The following is an 18,266-nucleotide window of genomic DNA, read 5'->3' as shown; positions in this document are numbered from 1 at the left end:
CAAAGAACCCAGGATGCCCTCGTGATTACGGTAATTGACATGGATCCAGGTATTTCTATACCGACACAACTCTGGACGTCAAAGCTAGTATGTCTACAGGTTACTTCAACAAACCAAGTTTCCCCCTTTCTCATGGAAATACTCCTTTTCTTTGCTCCACTAACTGTGGCATGAGGGTGGCTCTGGGTCTCAATTTGGCTTTAGGATTAAATTCCCAGGTGGGCTGACCTAGTGTAACCTGGCTGGTCAAAGAACACCACGGCAGCTAAAAAAACCCCAGACCTGGGAGACGTGCCTGTGCCAGGAGCCTGGGATTAGGCTGTGACTGAAATTGATTTATTGCTCTGGGATTAGATCCTGTGTAAAGTGTTCTGCAAAGAGCTGAGCACCAGCCAAGTTACCAGGATTATTTCCTTCTACACACTCTTGACCATATATAGACAGCAAAGCAACTCTACAATTGATGGGTCCAGGACATGTCGGGGAAGGGGAGGACTCACATCTACCAAGCACTTGCTGTGTGCCAGCCCTGGGCCAGGCATTTTATAATATGCAGACATTCATTCTTCCTAATGATCCTGGGAGGGCACTATCCTTATTCCTGTTTCACAGATAAGAACACTGCAGCTTAGAAAAGCAAGGCCACCCACCCAATGTCAAGCAGTGGACAGGTATCAGAAACAGGAATTGAATCTAGGTCAATTGTGCCCGTGAACCAGGTGTCACAAGAGTCTGAGGTGGAACAGGGTGTCAGGGCCCCAGGATGTTAAAGTCACAGATTCAAGTCCCTTAGCAATCATTCATTCCATCTTTTCTTTTCTTTTTTTTTTGAGACAAGAGTCTTACTCTGTCACCCACACTGGAGTGCAGTGGCACAATCTTGGCTCACTGCAACCTCCGCCTCCCTGGTTCAAGTGATTCTCCTGGCTCAGCCTCCCGAGTAGCTGGGATTACAGGTGCATGCCATCATGCCTGGCTAATTTTTGTATTTTTAGTAGAGATGGGGTTTTATCATGTTGGCCAGGCTGGTCTCGAACTCCTGACCTCAAGTGATCCGCCTGCAGAGTGCAGGGATTACAGGCGTAAGCCACTGTGCCTGGCCCATTTCATCTTTTCTTCTTGCAAATGAAGTCAGAGGCCCAGAGAGGGCAAGTAGCTTGCTAAGGCCACACAGCGAGTCAGGACCGCAGCTGGGACTCTGTCCAGGGCTCCTTCCACCTCACTACACCATCTCTTAAAGGGAGAAGGGGACTCTGTTATCTGCAAAGTGCACTGAAGCGGAAATCCTTGGATCCTGATGGGGGTCGCGGGGCTCTCTTACTCAGATTCCTCCTCTTTGATTTCCTTCAGGCTCTCCAGGAACGTCTCTTCAAGGACATCCAGCTCCTCCAAGGGCACTTGGAGCAGGGAGGTCATGTGGCAAACGAGGACTCTGGCCCGGGCATCATAGTGCCCTTGAAAGACAGAAACAACACCGGAAAAGAATCAGTTTAGGTTTTAAGAACAGTGATATTAGTAGTGTAACTGATGAAACCCACACTGGCAACAGCCTAAATGTACAACCCCATGGGAGCCAATGAAAAAAATGATGCAGTTGCCTGGACAGAATACTACACAACTATTGAAATATTCAGCAAAAGCAAGGTGGGGCTGGGTGCGGTGGCTCACTCCTATAATCCCAGCATTTCGGGGGGCTGAGGCAGGCAGATCGCTTGAGTCCAGGAGTTCAAGACCAGCCTGGGCAACATAGTGAGATCCCCTCACCTCTACAAAAAAATACAAAAATTAGCCAGGCATTGTGGTGTGTGCCTGTGGTCCTAGCTACTCAGGGGGCTGACGCAGGAGGATCATGAGCCTAGGAGGTTGAGGCTGCAGTGAGCTGTGATCGTGTCACTGCACTCCAGCCTGGGCGACAGAGTGAGACCCTGTCTCAAAAAAGAAAAAAGGAAGGTTGTATTTCACACCAGTCAAATGAGCAAAGATCAGTTTTTAAAATTTTGTAGCTGTGAAGGAGATGATAAAAATGGATGCCCAGAGACATTGCTGGTGGAAGTATGCACTGGTATAAACTTTCTGGAGGGCAACTGGACAATAGGTATCAAAAACTTAAAAAAAAAATACATCCCCTTTGCCCCAGGAATTCCATTTCTGGAATTGTAATCTTAAGAAAACAACCATAAATGCAGATGATATTTAGTAAATAAAGGCACTATGCTGTATTTATAATATGAAATTGGAAACAACCTGGATTTCTAACATCAGGAAATCAGTTAAATAACCCACACCCATCCAGCCAAACACCATGGGGCCATAAAAAATGATGCCCAAGAAAAGTATGTAATGACTTTCAAAAATAAGTTCTTACCCAGAAGAATTTACGGCTAAGAGAATTTACGGCTAAGTGGTGGTATGTGCCTATAATCCCAGCTACTTTGGAAGCTGACGTGGGAGGATCACTTGAGCCTAGGAGCTCAAGATCAGCCCGGGCAACATAGCAAGATCCCATCTCAATAATTGAAAAAAAGGAATAAAAAAGAGACAGTTCTGTGTGGATATTATAAATAAAGAAAAAAGGGAAAATAAATGCTTATATAATGAAACAAAATTTTTAATGCATAGAAGAGTAACTTGATAATATGTCATGGGGTCCCAACTAAGAAACAAAACAACAAACAAATACCGCACAGGACAAAAAAGTGAAGGAGGTCGGGCGCCTGTAATCCCAGCACTTTGGGACGCTGAGGTGGGCAGATCACTTGAAGCCAGGAGTTTGAGACCAGCCTGGCCAACATGGTGAAACCCCATCTCCTCTAAAAGTACAAAAATTAGCCAGGCGTGGTGCGGGGGGCGCCTGTAATTTCCAGCAACTTGGGAGGCTGAGGCGTGAGCCACCACGCCTGGCTGACAATTCAAATTTAGCATCTTACGGTTCTAAAGGCCGGATATTCTAAAATCACAGTGTTAGCAAGGAGAGGATCTGTTTTCTTGCTTTTCCCAGTCTGCTTTCCTTGGCTTGTGGCCCCTCCCTCCAGTCACTCCAGCCTCTGCTCCCATGGTCACATCTCCTGCTCTGACTTAGATCCTCCTGTCTCCCTTTTATAAAGACCTTGTGATTGCATTAGGCCTATCTGGAAAGCCCAGGATAGTCTCCCCATCCCAAGATTCTTAATGTAATCACACCTGCAAAGTCCCTTTTGCCATGTAGGGTAACATATTCACAGTTGCCAGGGATTAGGATGTGAACATCTTTGGGGGCCATTATTCTATCACTTAACCCTTGACCTGACTCAACCATCACCTCCTCTCTGAACCCTTTCTGCATCACTCCTTCCTTTGGGGGTCTGTGATCGCTTACACAGACCTCTCTCTCTGTATCTTACCCATTTGATTGTACTCATCATATCTTACTAGACTGTAAGCTTAGTCATCTGTTTTTCCAACCCCTGTACCTACCTGGGGTGTGACACTTAATAAGAACTCAAAAAATGTTTATGCAGTGAATGAACCAATGAATAAACTCTTCCGAATTTTAGGTCAAATTCTTTGTGACTCAAGTACTATGACATGCTTCCAAATTGAATGTTTTTGACACAGAAAGTCACAAAGACCTGGCATTCAGCTACTCCGCACTCACCTTCCCTGTGTGCCCTGGCCCTGTGAAGACACGAGTTGTCTAAAACCCTAATTCCCCAGTCCAGCTGCCTATCAGCATGACCTGAGAAGCTTGCCAAAAATAGGGTTTCCTGAGTTCTGGTATAGGGGACCCTCCTTTCCCTGTCCTCATGTTTCCACGTGAGGGACCGTTTACCATGACGCAGTCCCTGAAGTCTTGAAGTTTGAGGTTTCGGCTTCTGCAAAAGAAATCAGTTCCTTCCTTGACCCAGGGTCCCCAGAGTGAAACAGGGTCTCTCGGGGCTGCCCTGCTGTCTCCCGGGATGAGGAGCTGTGTACGTGCTGGGGACAGACACCACATGCTGTGGCTTGGGGTTATTAGATTCAGTAAACTTCCATGGAAAAAAGGAGCTCCTTCCTTCCCCCATAGGAGCAAAGACTACTGTGCCCACATGATAATTGGGTTGTAGAAACCAAGCTTTGGCCATGATGATTAATTGGTGGCAATGATAATTAGTTGCTAATACATACTCCACTGGTCAAGGCTGCAGTGATTCACCTTCTAGCATGCAGGCTGCTGGGTGCATGTGTGATTAACATTCCTATGGTAATCTCAGGCACGGGGCTTTGTATCTTAGCCTTGTGTATAGGTCATTTCAAGGACTTGGTGGCAGGGATGCTGGTCTTGGAGCCAGGGTTCGTAGTTTAAGGCATGTTCCTTCTGGAAGCTCTAAGAGCAAATCTCCTCGTCTAGAAGGCAGTAGGGAGGGGCAGAGTCCTGTGCTACCCAGGAAATTGGCATTCTCTGGCCCAGGCTCTACTGCCAACTTGCCAGGGGGCCAACTTGCTCCTTGATAGCCTGTCCCAATAAAAGGTGCCCCACAGGCCAGGCGTGGTGGCTCACGCCTGTGCCTGTAATCCCAGCACTTTGGGAGGCCAAGGCGGGCCAATCACTTGAGGTCAGGAGTTCAAGACTAGCATGGCCAACATGGTGAAACCCCTTCTCTACTAAAAAATACAAAAATTAGCCGGGTATGGTGGCACACGTTTGTAATCCCAGCTACTCGGGAGGCTGAGGCAGGAGAATTGCTTGATCCTGGGAGGCAGAGGTTGTAGTGAGCCAAGATCATGCCACTGCACTCCAGCCTGGGCAACAGAGGGAGACTTGGTCTCAAAAAAAGAAAAAAGTGCCCCATCCACCCTGGGGCTCAGACCACAAGCCTGGGCATTGTTCTTAGTTCTTGTTTCCCTGTCCTGACATCCAGCCCACCAGCTGATGCTGACAGCTGCACCTGCAAAACATATCCTGGGTCTGACCACTTCACTCCATCTCCACTGCCACCGCCACAGCCATCACTCTCCAACCACCAGCCGCCTCACTGCTCTCATCTTTCACTCTTGGCTCTGCACTCCATTTGCCAAACATCAGCCACTGAGCTTCTTTAAGATCATCAATCCAGTCGTGTTCTCTCCCTGGCTTAGAGCTCTCTCTGACAGCTCCCCAGTGCACTTAGAATAAAGTCTACATTTCTTTCCATGGTCTGCAAGACTGCACATTATCCAGCCCCTTCCTGCCATCCTCTCCCACCTCGTCTTCTACCTGGCCCTGCTTCAGGCACCAGCAGCTCAAGAAGCCAAGCTCACAGCTGCCTCAGGGCCTTTGCACTTGCTATTCTTGGTATCTGGGAAGTTCCTGCCCCAGATCTCTGCTCGGCTGCCCTTTCCCATCAGTCAGGTCTCCGCTTAAATATCACTTCCTTAGAGAAGCCAGCAGCTCCTAAATCAGAACAGCTCAGCCCCCAGTCATCTCATCTCCATCACCCCATTTCCCTGTATAGGTTTATTGTCTGGCTTTCCCCATCGGAATGTCTGTCCCACAAGGGCAGTGACCTTTACTTTGTTCCTTGCTGTTCTCCCAGTGCTTGGACAATGCCTGGCAGTTAGTAGGTGCATAGTTAAGATGTGTTGAGTCATTAGCTGACCAAAGTTCTCTCTGGCCTGCCAGGGTTCTGTGCTGTGGCCACCTACCCCACGCAGCACAAAAGACCTTTCTCTGCCTCCCACCTCCACTGAGACTCCCTCTCTCTCTCTAGTACCCTCCGAGTCCTGCTCCCCCAGGGGACTAGGGGAGAGTGGATTAATGGGTTAAGGCCTCTCTCCTCCTCTCAGTGGGGTCTTCTCTTACAGTGGTGAATTATTCTTAAATGTCATAGTCTTTTTTTTTCTTTTTTAAGAGATGGGGATCTTGCTATGTTGCCCAGGCTGGTCTCAAACTCCCAGCCTCAAGCAATCCTCCCACCTTGGCCTCCCAAGTAGCTGAGACTACAGGCACATGCCACAAACGTCAGAGGCTTGACCATGCCTGGAACACTCAGTTCCTTCCTCAAATGTCACCTTCTTGGAGAAGCCCTCCCTGACCCAGTCCACTGCTTCCTAGTCTCTTACCATGAGTTATTTCTTCGTATCTTTTTCTTTCTTTCTTTCTTTTTTTGAGACAGGGTCTCACTGCCACCCAGGCTGGAGTGCAGTGGTATGATCTTGGCTCACTGCAGCCTCAACCTCCTGGGCTCAAGTGAGCCCCTACCTCAGTCTCCTGAGTAGTTGGGTCTACAGGCATGTGCTTCCATGCTCTGATAATATATATATATCTCCAGCAATCCACCCACCTTTGCCTCCCAAAGTGCGTGGTGGGATTAAAGGCATGAGCCACTGTGACCAGCCATTTCTTCTCATCACCATTTAAAACAACTATATACATATTTTATTTGCCTACTTGTTTATTTTGTCTCTTCTTCTTCTAGAATATAAAATACAAGCTCCAAATCCACTGTGCATCCCTAGTACCTCGGCCCATGCCAAATACAAAGCAGAGGTTTGATAATCTTTGTATGTAAGAGGAATAGAATATTTGTAGAAATGAATGAATGACTGAGTGGGTGGAACTCTGTTGGAAGAGATCCAAATGCGGGGGACAGTTCTGCTGGATGAGATGTATATCCCCTTTCGGCAGAAACATCCTATGACCAATAATCCTATTAATGTGGAAGCTTCATTTATCACCTACTCATCTAGATCAGATTCTGCACTACACTCTCTGCATGTATTGGCTTATTGAATCCTTATGACCCTCTGAAGTGGTGGGTACTATAGAAACTCCATCTTCTCAAAGAGGAAAGTGAGGTGCAGAGAGCTTAGGCCAGTGGCCCAGGTTCACCCAGCCAGTGAGTAGTAAGGTGGCAGCCTGGCTGCAGAGGCTGTGCACCTGACCGCCACGCATTCCCTGCACCATGAAGTGGGAAGGAGGGCCACGAGCTAGCAGAACACTGTCTTCCAGCCACACACCTCTCTCCCAAGCCCGCCCATGCTTCCAGTCTGCACTCCTTCCTCACGGCCTCCTTCTAAATCAGCCCATGATCAATGGGTGCTGCAACATCCCCCCTATTGCTTCTGATAGATGTGCCGATTCCAGTCCAGTGCCCAGGCCCAGGCTTTTGGATCCTCCCAGAAGGACCAAAGGAGCTGGTATCCAGAGGTCCTTTCCAGCTCAGAGATCTGAGGGTCAGCCTCAGGGTACCTGTTCCTCCTCACAAGGAGAGACCTTTAAAGCCCAAGGTCAAATGGACTTGAAACAGCCCAACAGCAACAGGGTCATGTGGAGACTTGAGAGTCACAGCGGGACAGTGGTTCTTAGAGTTTGGGGAACATCAAGGTCCCAGAGAGCTTGTGGAATTTCAGCTTCCTCGGTCCCACATGCAGGAGATCTGGGGTAGGGCTTAGGAATCTGTACTTTTAACAACACTCTCCACTCCCAGTGATTCTGAAACAGATGATTCCTATCCCAGGAAACAGAGCAGTGGGCTCCCCCTCTTGCAAATGAGCTCCTCCCAGTCTGAGATGGTCTGGCTGTGCTCACGCCTGGACGCAGAGCATGATGCTCCTCCTGCCACCTCTGCAGGGAAGGGAACCCAGCATCCCTGGCCTGCTCCTAAGCAGCAGACATCATGGCAGGAGCTTGCATTTGTGATTGCTGATCCTCCCAATGGTCCTAGGAGGTTGTCACTATGATGCTGCATTTTGCAAATGAGGAAAGAACAGGTGCAGAGTGGATAAGAAACTTTCGCAAAGCCACACAGTTTAGAGAGTGCTGGAGCTTGGATTATAATCCAAATTATATGATGCCAACATTTCTGCTCATTCCACTATGACTGCCTTTTAAAGGCAAATCCCTTACTCTTGAGTGAGTTTGGTGTCCTAGGACAATCTCGTTTGGCCAGCTATGAATCCTATATTCTATGCACATGGGGTATACATACAATCTCAGGGGCAGCCCTAGGTCATGGGCCACAGGCACACCTAAAAGTTACGTATCACGGGATAACAGTTCTTTGGAAAGATGGGGGATTGGGGAGGGTGACCGAGGGATCTCGGCTCTGCCACCAGAGGGCAGAAGTGTGCCAGACACCCGGAACTGCGGGAATTAGCCCTGGTGCCCACCCCAGAAACACAACCACATACTGTGGGAGCCCCTGGAGCCAACTGGTCCCCCTGCTTCAGCAAGAGCAAGGGGCATGTCCAGAGCCAGGCTGTGGGTTCATGACAGGACTCCTTCACCCACCAGCATTTCTCAATACAGAAGCAGCTGCGTTTCGTACTTCATTATCTAACACTCTCATGCATCAAAGAATAGCAGCACCCCAGAAACTTGGCCCTAAATGCCAGTTGTACCCACAAGTTGTGATAACAATCCTGACCCTCCCCACATTTCCAAATCCCCCAAATCAGAAGCGGGGGGCAGGACAGCCTCCTGTTGTAAGGCATTGAACCAGCCTGTTCCCAGTAATGGCTCCATCTCTGAGCATGGAGGCAGGGATGGTGGGTTGGGGCTGACCTTGTACCTGCTGGGAGAGCCCACACCTTTGGGAAGAGATCATGGTCAATCCCCGCCCTTTGGGGGCTGCCCTCCAGACCAAAGCGAAGGAACCCAGAGGCAGAAACTTCAGCCTTTGTCAAACAGACCTGGGTTTAAATATTGATCTGAGTTCCTACTAGCTGAATGGCTTCAGTAAGTCTCTTAACCTCTCTGAGCCTCAGTTTCTTCATCTGCAAAAGGGGAATAAGAATATCTTTTTCTTTTTTTCTTTTTTTTTTTTGAGATGGAGTTTCACTCTGTCACCCGGGCTGGAGTGCAGTGGCACGATCTTGGCTCACTGTAATCTCTGTCTCCAGGGTTCAAGCGATTCTTGTTCCTCAGCCTCCCGGGTAGCTGGGATCACAGGCACCCACCACCATGCCTGGTCAATTTTTGTATTTTTAGTAGTGATGGGGTTTCACCATGCTACCCAGGCTGGTCTCGAACTCCTGACCTCAAGTGATCTGCCTGCCTCGGCCTCCCAAGTGCTGGGATTGTTACAGGCGTGAGCCACCATGCCCAGCCAAGAATATCTTTTTGATCTGGCTTTTGTTGACGGGCAATAAGAGGATGGATGTGGTGAGCTTGGCTGGCACCTGGGACACAGTAAGTGCCCGATACAGGGTGGCTGATATTACTTCATGGGAAATTGTCATGTTTCCTCCTTCCTGTACCTGTTAAGAAGCCACTCTCTGAGCCAGGGTGCCAAGGTGAGGCTGTGGGCTGCCTGCTGCTGTGCCAGGGCAAGGGCACTTTGTCTCTCTTCTCCCTGGGTCCGAGGACACACCTCACAGGTCACACTCATACAACTGCTTACCCTACCCACCACACTACTACCCCTTGATTCACCAACTTTTTAGATTACATGCTTTTTCTAGAATATTTATTACGTAGCCCCATTTTTGCCCTAAATGAATTATTTTCCATATAAAGAAAAAGCTACACAGTATTCCAGTCCCATGCACCCTGTCCATTGCTGAGCACTGTGTTTAAGCCCCGTTGTGTGCCCAGGGTCCCCACTTTGAGAGGCTGAGCCTGGCTGCAGAGCCCTCACAGGTCAGCCTAACTCAGGACATCTTGGGGATGACTCCCGCCTTTTGTCCTCACGGCTTAGGATGATTAAGGGCATTAAGGTGGTGACAAGCTTACTTCAAGACCAGTGGTCTTGGAGCAGAGGGGAGAGAGGAGGGGTTGCTTCTGAGACCCTCCCATCTCCACCTTTTTGGATGCAGGATCAGTAAGAGCAGTGGCTCTTCTGGTTCCGGCCGCGTGGACACCCGCCCTTCATTCAGGCCTCATCCAACCCTCTTAAAGTCAGCTGCAGGGGTGAGGTCTCCATTTATCTCCCTGTGGGAGGTGGAACAGCAGGTAAGAGGTGGACTCAGGAGCCCTGAGGCCTGGCTGGGATCCTGACTCCTCACTTTCCAGCTTGGGCAGGCATTTCATTCTCTGAGCTGCAGTTTCCTCTGCTGTAAAATGGGAACAGTAACAGCATCTACCTCCAAGGGTCATTGTGGGGTTTCAATGAATTGGTTCCTATAAAGTAAGCACTTAGCTCAGAGCCAGGCATACAGTAGGCACTCAATGAGCATCTGCTATTAGAGTTACTCTCATTGCCTCACACGGGGCCGGGCATACACAGCAGGTGTCAGTTCTTATTTGCGGAATAGATGGATCAGGCTGTTTGGATGTGGATTATAGACTGTATGAATCTCAAGGATGTTGGGCTGGGCACGGTGGCTCACGCCTGTAATCCCAGTACTTTGGGAGGCTGAGGCGGGCAGATCACCTGAAGTCGGGAGTTCGAGACCAGCCTGACCAACATGGAGAAACCCTGTCTCTACTAAAAATACACAAAAATTAGCTGGGCATGGTGGCACATGCCTGTAATCCCGGCTACTCGGGAGGCTGAGGCAGGAGAATTGCTTGAACCTGGGAGGCGGAGGTTGTGATGAGCCAAGATTGTGCCATTGCACTCCAGCCTGGGCAATAAGAGTGAAACTCCATCTCAAAAAAAAAAAAAAAAAAAAAAAAAAGATGTTGATGGAGAATGCAGCAGCCATTTTACCACAACCCAAGACTAACATCTCAAGCTTTTCTGATTCATCAGGGAGGCAGGGTTTGCAATCCAGTAATAAATCCCAGGCCAGAAAGCAGAGCCACGTCTGCAGTAGAGAGTGCCGTGGCTCAAGTGCGTGTGCCTCCTGCAGTTCCAGGGCCTAGAGGTGATCCTCCCTTTGGACTCAGAGATCAGAGGGCAAAAATCATGATGCAGTTTAAGTCTCCCAGGGACCAATACATAATTCACAGTGAGATTCACTTGGCCTTAAATGGAGTTTTGAAACTTACTTTGAAATGTAATCCTGGGCTACTCACTTAACCTGCAGAACCTTCATTTTTTCCCCTGTAAGAGCAGGTAACAGTACCGGCCTCAGCAGCAGATCTGACGATCATCTACTCTGCAATAACTCAGAATCTACGTAAGCGGCCTAGGAGAGCAACTAGAAGAACTTAGGAAGATTATCAAATGCAAGTAAACCAGCCCCACCTGAGATGGCCGTATTTTCAGTTTTGCAACCTAGAGGACACTGGCAATGTCTGGAGACATTTTTGGTTATCGCAGCTCAGGAATGTCTACTGGCACCTAGTGGGTAGAGGCCAGGGATGCGGCTAAGCAGCCCACGGCACACAGGATAGCCCCCCACAACAAAATGATACAGCCTCAAACATCAATCGTGTGGAGGTTGAGAGTTATCAGCTCAGATTTAGTTTAACTTTCATCATGTAAAAGACTTATTTTTTCGGTTGTGTGGGCAAAGCACTTCGTGGGTTGCTACTAGATGAGGAGAAGGAAATGATTAGCACGCACAAAAAATTCCACCCAGCTGCCAATATGGCATCGTTCGGTGACTAAGATCCCAAAACTCTCAGTAAAGGTCAACCTTCCAGGAAGTTCTGAGAAATGCAGCTTTTCATGCTGATTTCCTGGGCTGACTCCGTGACTAATCAGCCCGTCTCACACCCAGGGAGAAATCCTGCAGCACAGCCTCCTCCTCTGCCCCCATCAATCTCAGTAGAAGGAAGACATTCAGCAAATCATGCTGCTCAGCATCTAAGCTCATTCTCCAAAGAAGGGTCGCCCACCCATCCTTCTATTGCACCCTCCCTTTTTCCCTCCATCCAACAAATACTAATGCCCACCATGTGTCCATCTGTGTTGCACTTGCTGGGATGCAAAGGTAAACAGGCCCAACAAGGGCACTGCCCTCATGGAGCTCATGGGGAAGGACCTGGACAACTGGCCCATCTATGACACCAACCTTTTCCTTACAAGATCCTTGTAAGGATCTTGACATGATTTTCAAGATCATCTTCTTAGAACCCAAGACAGTTTTAAAAAATCGTGTTTTTATGGAACATTTGGCTCCTGCCCCTTATTTGTACTTGAAATTGCAGTTCAGAGAGGTTAAGCAACTTGATCAAGGTCACACGCAAGAGTTTCAAGAGACAGGATGAAAATCCAGGTTCCCCGACTCCAGGGTTTTCCCATTTCACCATGGCCACCGTCACCCCAGCAACACTCACAGCCCGTGCCCTGCCTGCCAGCTCCATGCTGGGCACTCTACATGGATTCGCTCATGTAATCCTCACCGCCACCCTATTAGATAGAGACTAGTGTCACTCCCTTGGACAGCTGGGGAAACCAAGGCACAGAGACATTCAGTAACTTGCCAAGGTGGGGCTTGAACTGTAATACAATCAACCCCCAAAATACTCCCCATTCTTGGTCCCTGGTTATTCGTTAGAACGGATAAAGAGGTCAGACATGACAACTGTCAACAAGGTGATTTGAGGGTCTACGTACCTCTGACCTCTGGGGACCTTTGGAGCCCTGGCACTTGCTCCCATTGGGTCCCAGTGTGCCACTGAAGCTGTTCCTCTTACCTGCTGGCACCTGGTGAGGCTATCAGATAAACCAAAGGCACCTCCCAGGCATTATCAAAGCCTGGTATTATTTACATATGAGGTATTATTATATTCCCATGGGGATGCCTCAATTCCCTAATTCCTGAGGGTAAAATCTGCCAAGGTTTTGACTAACAGCAGTTGTTTTAGAGTGTCCAGCTCTGCCACTTACCAGCTTAGGCAATTACTTCACTTCTATGGGCCTCGGTTTGCTCATCTGTAAAGTGGGAATGCCTACATTTAAAGGATGGCTGTGAGGATGAAATTAAACAGTGATTGACAAGAGCCAGGTAAGGTCACCAGCATTTAACGGGTGCTGAATAAGTGGTAGTTAATGGAAATTTTAAGGGCGATGCTGGTTTAGATGTTGCCTATAATGAGAACGTGCCTGGGTGGGCATGAAGCACCAGGCAATGACATAAGACAGGCTGTTTTAAACCCACTCAATTCTTCTGCCAGAGCCAGCTCCAAGGTCACAAACAGCAGAGAAGAGTCAGTGGAGATGTCTTAAGTGCCCAAGATGGTTTGGGGTTTGCAGGGGTGGGGTGCAGAAAGAGGTGGTGGGATGCATATAACTCTCTCTGGGTGAGGAAAGAGAGAAAGTTAGATTTCAGGGCCAAGGCTGATTCTCTTTCTACTTCATGAAGAGGCAATGAGAGAAAGGAAGGGCTGACCCGGGAGGCTGGAGAACTGCTTCTGACTCCCAGTCTACCTCTGCCGCTGTGTGTCCTCAAGGAAGCCCCTTCCCCTCTCTGGGCCTCAGTCTCTCCACCTGTGAAAATGAGAGGATCACCGGGCATGGTGGCTCATGCCTGTAATCTCAACACTTTGGGAGGCCGAGGTGGGCGAATCACTTGTGGTCAGGAGTTTGAGACCAGCCTGGCCGACATGGTGAAACCCCGTCTCTATCAAAAATACAAAAATTAGCCAGGCGTGATGGCACACGCCTGTAATCCCAGCTACTCAGGAGGCTGAGACAGGAGAATCGCTTGAACCCGGGAGGCAGAGGTTTCAGTGAGCTAAGATCATGCCACCTGTACTCCAGCCTGGGGGACAAGAGCAAAACCTCATCTCAAAAAAAAAAAAAAAAGAGAGAGGATCATCCAAGTTGACCTTGATGTGTGAGATTCAGGTCTGCCAGGTGGGGGCAATAGCCTTAACCACCTCACTGGAGGACGAGAGATGAAATGCCAGCGCAAGCCCTTAGCGCCATGCCTGCCGCACAGCTAGGACTTGGCACATGGCAGCTTTGCCATTACACTGATTCCAATATTAGATTCTATGTGCTGAGCTGCTGCCCTGATCTCCAGCAGCCCGAGTCTCAGACCACCATGCAACCCAGCCTTTCTCTCCAAGGGAGTCCAGGAGGATCAGATACTATTATTCTTCCCTCACTTCTGTTAAAAAAATAAAGTGACACAATCGCTCTGTAATGAAATATATGACAACTCCTGAGACTGCCTGGCCTTGGAAATGTAAGCTCCAGGGGGTGCAGACAGAAAATGCCCCAAACTCAGAGTCCAGTGACCGAAGCAATGTTCTCAGGCCAACCCTGCCACTCCCTTGGGGGCCGCCTAGCTGTCTCTGCTACATAAAGTATTACCGAAGGCCTCGCCTGCCTGAAAGCAGAGGCTGGCCCGGTCACCCGTGGAGAGCCCTTTCAGCTCCACGATATGGAATTAAAATGCTTTGGATACACTAGGCCCAAACACACTCTTTGGAGCCATAGAGTAGCACTCCGGAATTGCCCAGATTCCACGCAGATTCCAATCAGCGGGTCCGGGTAGGGGCTGAGACTCTGTATTTCTCACAAACCTCCCAGCAGTGCCGATGCTGCTGGGTCCACGGACCACACTGAGAGTAGCAAGGGCTTAGAGGTCTTTTTTAAAAAACAGTAAAGAAGGCCGGGCGCGGTGGCTCACGCTTGTAATCCCAGCACTTTGGGAGGCCGAGGCGGGCGGATCACGAGGTCAGGAGATCGAGACCACGGTGAAACCCCGTCTCTACTAAAAATACAAAAAAATTAGCCGGGCGTGTTGGCGGGCGCCTGTAGTCCCAGCTACTCGGAGAGGCTGAGGCAGGAGAATGGCGTGAACCCGGGAGGCGGAGTTTGCAGTGAGCCGAGACTGCGCCACTGCACTCCAGTCTGGGTGACGGAGCGAGACTCTGTCTCAAAAAAAAAAAAAAAAAAACAGTAAATAAAATTTATTATGCTCATAACAAGAATCCCCAAGATAGGGTGACCTACATGTCCTGCCACCCCGGCAGGCACTAACTGCACTAAACACACATGCATGGCCAAGCACGCATGAGAAAGCAGCTCATCCGCCCTGCTGTGTGGGCTTCAGCAAGACTCAGCACCCTCCTCTTTTAGGGTCCCTGACTACCACCTGCCCTGAAAGGGTCACTGGAGACAAACGCCAGGATTCCTGAGACAGAGTCCCAGTCCCCTTGCAGCTGGCACCAGATCACCAGAATCCGAGGGCTGAGACGTCATTTCTGAGCCCTCTCTCTTCCATCCTCTGTACCTGGTCTGCAGCAGTTCTGTAGCATGAAGAATGGTTCTGGGGGCAGCCCCTCACCCCTCCTCTCTCCGCTCTCCTTGCTGAGGCCGGCCATCTGCATACCTGCCCAGGTGAAATCCATCCCACTCTCCCTCCTCAGGCTTCCAGCTGGCCCAAAGCCCGCCCACTGCACTGCTGCCCTGCTGACCTCCCCTGCGGCTCCTTCCCACTACGAAATTCTGCTCTTCCTCCTCCTCCTTCCACTAGGAGGGTTCCAGTGGGGAGCCAGGCAAAAGTTTCCTCATTACAGGGTTTGGAGGATGCTGGCGATTTCTTCTATGTTGTGTTTCCTCCCTGCTTGCCATCAGAATAAACATCAGAGGTCACTGCATAAAAGCTTCTCCCCAGTTTAGAGAACAGAAGCCACTTGTGCAATAATAGGGGAGCCCTGGCAGAGAGGACCTGGTGGGAAGAAGTTGGACGGGAGATGTGGGGGTGGGGAGGGGCTCAGGAGGCAGCCCGTGCAGTGGCTTAATGCAGGCATCTTGGAGTGGTAGACAGCAGTGGTCCCCAACCTTTTCGGCACTAGGGACCAGTTTTTGGGAAGACAGTTTTACCATGGACCACTGGCGGGGGCCGGGGGGATGGTTTCTGGATGATTCAAGTGCATTACATTTATCGTGCACTTTATTTCTATTATTATTACACTGTAATATACAATGAAATAATTATACAACTCACCAAAATGTAGAATCAGTGGGAGCCCTGAGCTTGTTTTCCTGAAACTAGAAGGTCCCATCTGGGGGTGATGGGAGACAGTGACAGATCATCAGGTATTAGACTTTCATAAGGAGCACGCAACCTAGATCCCTTGCATGTGCAGTTTACAATAGAGTTCGCGCTCCTGCGAGAATCTAATGCCGCCGCTGACCTGAGAGGAGGTGGAGCTTAGGCAGCCATGCCAGCAATGGGGAGCGGCTGAAAATACAGATGAAGCTTCATTCACTTGCCCACCGCTCACTTCCTGCTTTTGTGGCCCAGTTTCTAACAGTCCATGAACTGGTACCAGTCCGTGGCCTGGGGGGTTGGGGAATCCTGGTATAGAGGGCTGAATAGTGCACCACAACCCCCCGCCCTCCGCCAACCACCACAAAAAAGATACATCTGTGTCCCAGAACCTATGTATGTGACCTTATTTGGAAAAAGAGTCTTTGCAGATATAATTAAGTTAAAAATCTCAAAATGAGATTACCCTACACAAGAGTTCTCATAAAAGACACACAGAGGGGAGGAAAGGGGGAAGGACAAGGCCATAGGAAGAAGGCAAAGACTGAAGTGAGGGAGCCACAAACCAGGCACACCTGGGGTCAACAGAAGCTGGAAGAGGCACAGTGGATTCTCCCCTGCAGCCTTCAGAGGGGGTGTGATCTGCTGATGCCTTGATTCCAGACTCCTGGCCAAGAATACTGTGAGGGAAGAGATTCCTGTTGCTTTAAGCTGTCCAGTTTTTGGGAATTTATCACAGCAGTCCTAAGGAGCCAACACAGAGAGTCCTGCACTGCCGTGTACTGAGCAACCTCGGGTAAATTGCCTAACCTCTTTAAACTGACTTCCTGATCCATAAGATGGGGCCATAAGATCTATTTCATTAATTCATTCAACAGATATTTACCAAGTGTGTGTGATGTGCCAGGTGCTGGGTCAAGCCCTGGAAGTGAACAAAACCAGACACAAGACCCTGCCTAAATGGCACCTTGTGGTCTCGTGGAAAGCCAGTTACCAGTCCAAGAATCATGTAACTAGGGGCACAGCTGTGACCATGGTCGATGTGGTGCCGGGAGCGTGCAAGTCAGGAGACCCAGAAGGCTTCCCCTGAGAGGTGATGACTGAGCGAAGGGATGAAGGAAAGGTCAAAAGTAAGTAGGCAAAGGGGGGCAAGAGATTTCCAGCCAGAGGAAGGGTGTGTGCAAAGATGCCGCTGTACACAAAGCACACGTGCCCGGGGTGCAGGCAAAGCCGCAAAGCATACGTGCCCTGGGGTGCGTGCAAAGCTGCACTTTGCACACATGCTCAGGGGTGCGTGCAAAGCCACAAAGCACACGTGCTCAGGGAGCTGCCGGAGGCCGGTGTGGCTGAAGCCCCACTGCAGGGGGACTGAAAGCAGAGGTGAGGCTGGAGCAGGACAAGGGTCAGCCCACTAGGGCCTGAGAGCCACTCCAGAGGGGCTGATATTTTTCTCCTGAGTGCAGAGGGAGCCACTTCGAGGCAGTTAGCAGGGAGCTGGCGTGGTGACGTGGGCCTTTGAAAAGAACACTCTATCTGCAGAGTGGGGAGAAAACTGCTGGCCAGAGTGGTGGCAGGAAGGCCAGTGAGAAGGTCCCTGCTGTTATCCAGGAGGGGCGACAGTGGCTCAGACCAGGGGCCTGGGTGGAGAGGGGAAGGAACCAGATTCAAGAGTTACTTAGGAGGTAAAACCACAGGCCTATTGTGAGGAATAAGTGAAATAAAGTCTGAGAAGCACCACGCAGTCCTGGCATGAATGATGGGCTCACCAGCTCACCAATGACATCAGGTTCCTTTCCTTCCTGAAGTCAAAAGGCCACAGGGGACCCGGCCTCAGGTGGTGGCACCCCTCACTGGCTTTGCTAACCAGGGGTGAAGATGGATACCCACCATTTACAGAGCTTAGAAAATCAACTTACCATCCTTCAGTGAGAAGCTCAGAAGGTCCTGAGGGAGAAGACAACAGGCATCAATGACAAAGCTGATACACGATCAGCGTGCTCATTTGACAAATATTGACTCCTACCAAGTGGCAGAACAAGACAGACAAAAAGCCACTGCCCTAGATTCTAGATGTGAGCCAGATGATAAACAGGCGAGTGAAGAAAGAAATACATGAGGACTTCAAGTAGTGAGATGAGGAGGGGAAGGGGCTATTTTAAATCCATGTACTTTCCCCACCAACAGTCTGTGTCACAAGCTTCTATCTGCTTTAACTGCAGGCATAGCTGGTGAGTGACATGCTCAAGGGCACACAGCAAAGCTTCTGCGTCTGAAAAGAGGCGCCACAGCTTAGAAGAATGTGGGCTCTGGAGTCAGACTACCAAGGTTCAAATCCTGGCTCCACCACTTATCAGCTGTTTGACCTTGGGCAAGTTACTTAACCTCTCTGTGTCTCAGTTTTCTCAACTATGAAATGGGGATGGCCCTACCACTTACCTCATAAAGTCACTTTGAGAATTAGATGAGTTAGTTTTTGAAAAGGTACCAGC

The 18,266-nt window shown here is 49.6% G+C and overlaps 1 protein-coding gene across 17 annotated transcripts in view; it reads right to left on the bottom strand.

The window, feature by feature from the left end:
- Positions 1-18,266, bottom strand: part of TMCO4 (transmembrane and coiled-coil domains 4) — a 114,438-nt gene that overhangs the window by 67,630 nt on the left and 28,542 nt on the right. For 14 of the 17 annotated variants that reach the window (XM_063631732.1, XM_055261721.2, XM_063631742.1 and 11 more), the window contains 2 exons: positions 17,694-17,721; positions 1,322-1,454 (listed from right to left, as the gene is read on the bottom strand). In XM_063631732.1, the coding sequence (XP_063487802.1) occupies positions 1,322-1,454; positions 17,694-17,721 (161 nt within the window). The remainder of the gene's footprint in view (positions 1-1,321; positions 1,455-17,693; positions 17,722-18,266) is intronic. The other 3 variants (XM_063631740.1, XM_063631737.1, XM_063631739.1) reach the window with 1 other exon arrangement.

This window comes from Symphalangus syndactylus, chromosome 22 (assembly GCF_028878055.3).
Source record: "Symphalangus syndactylus isolate Jambi chromosome 22, NHGRI_mSymSyn1-v2.1_pri, whole genome shotgun sequence".
Classification (NCBI taxonomy): Eukaryota; Metazoa; Chordata; class Mammalia; order Primates; family Hylobatidae; genus Symphalangus; species Symphalangus syndactylus.
The sequence above is the reverse complement of the archived record's forward strand: the minus strand, read 5'-3'. Positions and strand labels throughout refer to the sequence as shown.